This window comes from Frankliniella occidentalis, unplaced genomic scaffold (assembly GCF_000697945.3).
Source record: "Frankliniella occidentalis isolate FOCC.00 unplaced genomic scaffold, Focc_3.1 Scaffold12, whole genome shotgun sequence".
NCBI lineage: Eukaryota > Metazoa > Arthropoda > Insecta > Thysanoptera > Thripidae > Frankliniella > Frankliniella occidentalis.
The window spans coordinates 1114215-1122763 of NW_026267142.1; the positions used below are offsets into that span (position 1 = coordinate 1114215).

General features: G+C 50.9%; 2 protein-coding genes across 3 annotated transcripts in view; both read left to right on the plus strand.

The window, feature by feature from the left end:
- LOC127748753 (uncharacterized) overlaps nt 1–5203 on the plus strand; it is a 161350-nt gene extending 156147 nt beyond the window's left edge. For both annotated transcript variants that reach the window (XM_052263537.1, XM_052263539.1), the window contains 2 exons: nt 2518–2662; nt 4652–5203. In XM_052263537.1, the coding sequence (XP_052119497.1) occupies nt 2518–2662; nt 4652–4921 (415 nt within the window). In that variant the 3' untranslated portion in view covers nt 4922–5203. The remainder of the gene's footprint in view (nt 1–2517; nt 2663–4651) is intronic.
- Nucleotides 1–8549, plus strand: part of LOC113213357 (probable small nuclear ribonucleoprotein Sm D2) — a 214078-nt gene that overhangs the window by 39010 nt on the left and 166519 nt on the right. The window lies entirely within an intron of this gene.

Here is an 8549-nt window from a genome sequence, read left to right on the forward strand (position 1 = left end):
GGCCTCGCGGCGGCGCCCGCGTAGGCCCCCGCCAGGCCCCCGCCAGGAACCCGTTTGGATACATTTCCCTGCCCCTCCGGCCGCCTCCGGCCGGGTGCGCTCGTTAGAGCACTCTATAAACGCGCGGATTAAGAGAGTCGGTTTGCGCAACCACGTTACGCCCCGCGGTGCTCCGCCGCTCCGCCGCACTGATGGATGTGAGGCGTGCGCCCGCCGCACAACACGGCCTCGACTGACCCGCGGGACAAACGCACTGTCGCAACCAGCACGTTAGTCGCGCCTCTTGTTTGCTCTTGGGTCTAGACGGGTGCGTTCTATGCTCGTGCCAAAATATAATGTACAAGTAGCGTGCGCTACTGAAAACAAAACATGGACGTTCGCCAGGAAAAGTCAACCAGAAGGCAAATACCTTTGTATTACAAAAAGAAAAGTTGTTACTGTTGTGAGTCGCACCGCACACCGGAAACAAAAATTTTACATCCGATGTACGTTCTTTTGATTACGAAACGGATGCCTGTGGATGTTCTCACGCAGGGAGGATCGTCTCCTGATTTATCCCCGTTAGACTAGACACACTGCCATCATCCTGCTACAACAACTCTTATTTATCGTGCGCTATGGACCTACATGCAGTGTATTGAGTCCATGTGTACACGTTGGTAATCGTAATCGAACTCCCGCTCCTGTGGTTTTTCATTCATATTTACTTTCTGATTGATTCCCGAGCCTCGGCCTTCTAATTCCCCACAGACGCTGCGGCTGTTGGCCTGGCATTGCCCACCTGAGCCGTCGAGCCACCGAGCCACACCCACTCTCAGCCAAGGCTTGGCCTCGCCTCAGTAGTGCTGGATTGTCAAGGGTCTAATAACGTTTTGTGATCGTTTTTCACTCCTGGGTCATTGTCGGGTTAGAACGGGAATCTCTAAAGAGCTTTTGGTATAATCATTGGCCACACAGCTCGAGCCACGGGGAAGAATCGTCAGTGAGTAATCGAGTCGGTATAGTAGATTTAACATGGGTGTCTTTGGCCATTTTCAGGTGCCATAGGCCACTTTTGTTATCCTTGTCAAAATTCATTTTGGGCTGTGATTAGCATACTGAAACAGTGGAGAGAGCGAAAATGACAGTTTGCACAGCGCTTCGCTTTTCTTGATGGAGGTTGTCATGATCATCTAGTCTCGTAGGTCATGTATCATAAGTCCCGAAGATGTACTACAACGATGATTATTAACCACAATTTTGAGTTAGCTCTTGTTGTGTATTTTCATACGTTGGCAGCTTTGAGTTGATTGTCACCTGTTCACCTATTTAAATCTCAATCTTGTGGTGTGAATAAACCAGTCTTCAATCTGAACTGCTATCACTCCGTCATTTCTCCAGTAACCTCAGCAGCACAGAACTGTATGCTCTCATTTATATTTTCATTGTTTGTTTCATTGTTTCTAAAATAGTCTCCCCTTACAAATGAATGAGTGCATCTGATACTGTAGTTGTACGCCTCATTTGACCTACGTGAAGAAATTGTGGCCACTTAAGGCCTGTAGAACAAACTGCCTCTTGAGTGAATGTGCCAAATCGTCGGCATTTCATTCCATCAGAACCACAAGCGTACCGCAGAACTTTCTCGGTTACAAACCGAAGTCTAAAACAGGACCCTCCCACCGTCGTCGGTTGCCTTGCCGCTGTCGGTGACAAGACAACAAAACCAAAAGCAAATCCACGAGTAGCCCAGCGTGTACGGCGGTGTCCTGTGTGCTCAGTGTGTTTGACTTCCGCCGATAGACTCATAGTGCGCCGGGGGTTGGCGCCGGGGGTGGCGGCGCGCCGGCCCGTCACCTATTTGCGAGACGTAAAGTAGGGGGCCGGGGCTCGCCAGGCAGGCCAGGGCCAGGCAGGCCAGGCAGACCTGGCGGCAGGCAGGGCAGCATTGTTGGTTTAGGGAGGTAATTGCAGTGCTTAGCCCTGCCCCGTCGGCGCTGCCCTGCCTGCCCCGTCGGCGCCCCCACCAGGAACGCCCCCCGAGGGCCTCTGCACGCCCACGGCCCGGCTCGAGGAGGCTGCGGCCGTCAGTACGAGCCTCTCAGTGTGCGCCATGACCCCAGACAATCTTCACTATCATACATAGCTAATCTTGTTCCTTGTACTTCATCTGACGACATATATGTTTGTATACTTCAGAAAGCTGCACAAGCGGAATATCTTAGATGACACGCATACAGCCATTTAAGTTAGTCACTTCAGGAAATACGTATCCAAGTACAATGCAATGTATACATTGCGACAGTGCTCCTTGAACTTGTATGCAGGAGCTCGTTGAGTAGTGCAGAAGATCACTACTTATCTTATTTACGATGTGCATCGAAAAACTATAGTGCTCCTTACTGTTTGTTTTTGTTTGAGGTTTTTTGTGCCCATGCAGTAGGAGAAATGCACAAAACTGAAAGAGAGGCACCAGACAAAAATGATGTTCTACTGTTCGTCCAAACTAATGTGCTTATTATTCTTCCTCGATTCCAGGCTCAACACAACGATGACCCTCCATCCTCCCACCGCGTCGGCGCGTCGGGCCGTCCTGCGCTTCTGGAGCTATCAACGTGAAAAAAATGTTCCTTATAAGAGGCACGAGGAGTCCAATTTAGAGCCATTTCACGGCGTTGATAAGGTGAGTTTTTGTTCCGCACCAAGCGCGGGTCAGGTCAGAGGCCTATTGACCCGTGGAAATCTCAGGTAGTTTGTAACGTCCGTCCTCTCTCCACACGCACGCCGAGCGGGCTGGCGCTGCGCTGGCGCCACGGGAGAAAGGGAGAGGGGATGCACAGAGGGAGAGAGGGGCCCCGGCGGGGCCCGAAAGGGGGGAGGGGCGCCAATGCTGTTGCACCTGTTTGCGTTGCAAGTCGCGCCGACCAGATCGTTTCCGTTCTACAGGTTGCGTGGTGGTAATGGGGAGGGGGCAGCAGCCTGGCAGCAGCACGGCACTGAATGGCGGACTGGGGCAGGCACTGCCGGCTGGAACATTTAGCAACGATTAGCGTTTTACAAAGCTTTCCTAAGCAAACAGAGGGCTTTTACTGTTTCCATCTCTCTTCACGTGAAATCACCCCCCCCCCCTCTCTCTCTCTCTCTCTCTCTCTCTCTCTCTCTCTCTCTCTCTCTCTCTTTCCCCGTGCCTTGTGGTACGCCCTGGAACTTCAGGAAGAAAAGACGGAAAGAGGGAGATGTAATTGGCGGCGAATGCAATCCTTTTGCCGTGAAAATACTCAATGGCAGGCCGGACACGACACTGTTGAAGTTCACATGGAGTGGAAGTAGTTAGGCCCAATCTGAAGATGTTTCTTCATTTTTTCCACCAGTGGAGCTATGGCATCTGTTGAACAATGTAGGCTACCAGGTGGCTGAGGACCCCACTCACTTTTGTACTATGCAACCCACCCACCCGGTACGCAAGTACGCGGGGGTAACCCGCCAGTCCGCTTACTCGCAGGTAAGCGGGGATCACTCACGGGTCAGCTGGGGCAGCTCGCGAGTCCAAGGGTTAGCTGACCACAATCGCGGACCGCGAGCCATCCCCTCTGCAGGATCAGGGGACCGCAATCTACCCCCGCGGCGGGATACGTGGACTGCAAACTACCCCCGTGGCAGGGAACAGCGACACGCCCCCTGTAACGCCCCTGGTCGTTGGCTGCATCAATAGAAGGAGCGACGCGTTGGCACTTCGAGCCGGTCCCTTGCGCCTGGTTGGTATGCTCCGGATGGAGTTGTGCGGGTGGGTTGCATAGTACAAATGTGAGCGGGTTTGGGGTTATGCCACCTGGTATTGTACAGTTCATACAATGACAAAATGAAGGTACGATGTCGTGCCTTTTCAGGGGTGCTATGAAAAAATAGTAACTCTGTTATGGCACCTTTGTTTTTCCATTGAGCTCATTACAATCTACTAGTGAGAAATATGTAACTTTTGTTAAGTTGTCTGTGTTACATCTAACACATTGAGACGTAAGCATATATACACATGGCTTTAGTGCCCCTGTGCGTGACAGTTGGAACCTGTTACTCACTTTTCGAGAGGGGCCGTGCTGGTATTCATGGCGCAGTTGGCCGCGCTGGCCGCGCTGGGGACTGGAGCAGCGCGTCCCAGCTGCTGGACCGGAGGCTCGCGCCCGCGGCGGCGCGGGGCGCGCCGGGACCCTTGGAGGGAACGGCCGGGCCGCACGGCCGGGCCGCGGCAGTGGACTTACCTGTATTCTGGCCGTAACGCACCGAGATGTTTTATGTGTAGAGCCCTTCTTTTATGCCCCGGTGGGTGTAAACAGCAGGGCGAGGCGCCGCGGTCCCCTGCCGGCTCCCCTGCCGGCTCCCCTGCCGGGTCTGGCCCTGGCGCGTTACAGGTGGCGGGCCCTTCGCGACCCCCTCGCGGGAGCCGGAGCCAGTGAAGCCCCGAATCAGGCCGCCGACATAAAGGCCCCGCCCCACCTCGCTCTGCGCTGTTTGGCGCGCCATTCGCGGAGTCCTTCCGAGTCGCGGGAACCGACACAGCAACAAGAATTTCGAGTTGTTTGTTTTCCCCGACCCCTCCCCCCTACTTTGTTTTCCGGCAGCGCAATGCCCGTCACCTGGTGGAGACTGATTTCTTTTAAAGGGCATGGCGTTTCAGGCCTGTGGTGATGGAGGCCCTGGTGGCCAACGGCGTGCAGTTCAACTCCAACACCACGACGCCGAACACCCTGAAGGTCCGCCTGCTGCATCAGCAATCGGCTCTCTGAGCCGTTCATCACGGAGTGATTTGTCGCAGGGCTGCAGCGTCTATAGGGAGGGGAAGGGGGTAATTATAAACGCGCCTCCAGAAATGAGTTATTCACCCACTCGCTGCAAGTTTGATGCACGCTGGCGCGGTGGTGGCGGCGTCATCCGGAGGCAGCAGTGAGAGGGGGGATGGGAAGGGGCCCTACGCCAGTAGGACAGTAAATCACATGGGCATGAAAAAAATGAGAGAAATAAGAGGGAGAAGGGGTGTATGAAACAGTCTTGAAGAATTAGTGATATCCGTCCTGGCGTTTGGCGTTCAATCTTCGTCTCCTGCTGCTCACCATTGCAGAGATATTTAGCCTCCCCTCATTTTATTGGTGGAAACAGCGCCCTCGTAGAAATAATCGTCGGTGTCGCCGTGCGCTGTGCTTCACAGCTTAACTTATCATCGTTTGAAAATATCGCCTCTAACGGCCCTCGGCCCTCATTGTACTTGTTCAAATGAAAACATATCTTTCTTGAAAAAAAATATAGAAAAAGTAATTTTTTTCCTGCATTTTTTTAAAACAAAAACATTTTCTCCAAAGCAATGTTGTTCTCATTTCTTCTGGGGAGTTCACAGTTGAAACCTTACGAAGCAAAATGCCAAATCATTCGTACCTCCAAAACAACATGATGTGCATATCTTCTTTTTATATCAACTTTTGGACACCTCGCTGCAAAATTGTGGGTGCGTTTCCTGTCCGGTGTGCACTGTGTCTGCGTGCAGTGCCGGTGCGGTGGTCGGCCGTGTTGAGCCGTGACCTTGCCTTGCCCTGGACCTTGTGCGTGTGTATAACGGGCGCCTAGCGGAGCAGCAGGCACTGCTGATGTTTGTACTATGTACGGATAGGCTGTAATGCTGTGGCTAAGAATTTGCTTTGCTCATACTGTACCGTTTGTTGATTCTAGTAAAGCTGGTTACGCTATGTGGACTCAGAAAACACCTGCTGTGATGTGTGGCAGTGTGGCGGCGACATTTCTCTTGGCATTCTGTCACTTCATTGCATCCTATAGTTTTGGTGAGCTCTGTGCCAAGGCCCGAACGGCTCACAGCCGCTACGCGCCGCTCCAGGCCCCGAGCCGACAGGTTCAGATGCGTTTCGAACGTTTTTAGTCCTTTTTATCGACAGAGGACACTCGGCCCTATGCCGCCCAGCCTGGCGAGAGCCTGGCTGGGGACCGGGCGGACACTTTATTTGTCGTTTCTCCAATCAATAATTTTGTCTCCTTCCTCCGGACCCAAACACGGCCAGCACACCGCTGCTTTCCTTTTCCCGTGTCATCGGGTCGACCACTGCGCCCGCATGAGTGTTTATCGGATACACGCGTAGGGCCAGTGGGTGTGATGTCGAGACTCAACGGAAATGTTATCTCGTAAGCATTTCATTCTCCTATTCAGTGAAGGTACCTCTTTTAAAATCACACCAAATGTGGGTATTAGCTGAGCAAACATAACAAACCCTTACATAATGACCAAATTAATAATTATCCGTACGAGTCGAGTGGTGAACCCAGAAAAATCGTTTCTTGTCTCAAGTAAATTTTTCCTTGCTTCTGCTTCAAGTGCACGCGGCACCAGATCAAATTTCCTCTTGAAACAAGCTGACATTTTGACATTTTCTTTCCAATAAGAGAAAAATATTATTCCAAAGACAATATTGCCTTTGCTTCAATGGTGAATTTCATCTTGTGTCAGCTAGTAAATAACTAGTTCCCGTATGTAGCACTGAGCATACAGCTAATTACTTTTTTCTCTTACTGTATCCATTAGTTTTCTGTTCATTGACCTTGTTTCAGAAAAGAGTCAACTTGTTACAAAAATGCTCTTAAAATAAGGGCAATGAACTTGAAGTAAACAAGTTCAAGTACACGAACTACAGCCAAGAAACGCCTTTTCGCCTTTTTGTGACATCCACTTCTTGGCACTCTCTGCTTGTTCTTTTATCCACCTTTTCACCTTCTAAGAATGCCCTTCCTCCCCTCTATCCTTCCACCTCGTGGTGTAAATTTTAAAATGGAGGTGAAAAATAATAAACAAAAATAAAAAGAGTTACGCCGTTGGCGCGCGACGCATGTCGAGGTCCAGCGGAACACTTTGTCTCCGTCACCACTGCACCTGCAATGAGCGCGAGGTGACAACGAGACGCCAAGTGCATTTAGCACACCTGCTGCCGGCCTCCTGCTGAGAGCTGCAGTTTTGTTGAGAAGCATTCTGCCGACTGGCTTGCGGCAGCAGCAGCAGTGCTTCTGCGCGCCCACCTTCCTTTGGACGTGATGTGGACGCCAAGTCCCCATGATCTGGCCATCGCTTCGAAAAGTCTTGTAACGTCAACATCGTACGGCATTGGACTACTTTAATCTAGTCTCGTGTCGTCCTAGCATTATACTGATATGCTGACTTTAAGTTATGCAAAGTGTCCAACTACCTACTTTACTGTTGCTTAGCGAGTGAGCGTATTGTACGCTACGATATAGAAGAGTGTCCCCGCACACGAAGGCGCTGCACGCCTGCATGCAGTACCGCCCCCAAGCAGTACAGTGTTTATATGGGATACACTGTGTATTCAAATTTTGTGGCGGATGTTCGGTGAACACAAAATCGTCATCATATTCCACTTTTTAGCTCTATTTGAACCCAGTGTTTTTTTCTTTGCTTAGGGTTTTATAAGCCTTGCACACTTGTGGTGCTGCTTTGCACGAGGACATATGTCCCGCTTTCTTATTCTTACACCTCTCATGCATATCATAAACGTCCTCTCTTAGCCCTGCTGGCGGAGCCCCTTTAGTCCCTCTGTGTGATCCTTCCCTTTCGCTTCACCAGTCCCCCAACGACCCCCGGCCCACGCGCGTCGACGCTTAGCCGCCCCAGGGCAGACGGTCTGCCGCCTAACGATGTCACACAGTGATTCACGCCATGTGTTTTCTGCATCGACACAGGCCCTGCCGGCTGCAGTGTCTGTCATTCTCTACCTCTGGTGGGGCCCGTTGGCGGCCCGCTGGCGGCGAGCGGCTTGTCTTTGACTGATAATTGGAGCTGGCGGCTCGCGACGGAAGTCCTGCTCCTCTCCGCCGCAAGCGCGGGCCGGCCGGGGCAGCAGTGCTCGGAACTGACGTGCGAAATGCCACACATGTGCTGCTATTGGTAGGAAGCGCTCTGCACGTATCTGGGGAGTCGCTTTTCTACAGATCCTGTTCGAGCATTTGCCAACGTGCTAAGATTCAGCCAAAGCTTAAAGAATCGTAGTATTCTTAGTTTGGATTTCAGAGACTGACATGCAGAATAATTGTGTGAACCAAATATTTGTCCATGTTATTGTTTGGTATCCATTCTGCTTTTTACTGAGCCATACAGAAGTCTAGTCAGCCAGACCGCCAGACCAACCAAAAAAAAAAAAAAAAAAAATCCAAAATAAGTACATTACTTTTGCCAAGAATTTTTTTACGCGCGTCAAATTGACTATAAACAATATTGCTTTGGAAGTACTTGGGCAAGTACCTTTTTAGACTATGTTCTTACTTCGGTCGCGGTTTCAGTCTCAAACTAAGTACCTCAAGCGCAAATAATGGTGTGAACTGGTTTTCATTCAAATCGGTACTATTGTGCACAGTAAAAACAACAAAAGTAATTACTTTTCTTGAATCGAGAAAGTTTTTTTAGTGTGTGCTAGCAATGAGCCCATTGCATTTCTACTGGGTCTCGATGGCGGTTCTTTTTGCGGGCATATCTGCAGCCAGGAATAACAGTGTCGTCAATTCGGTGATAG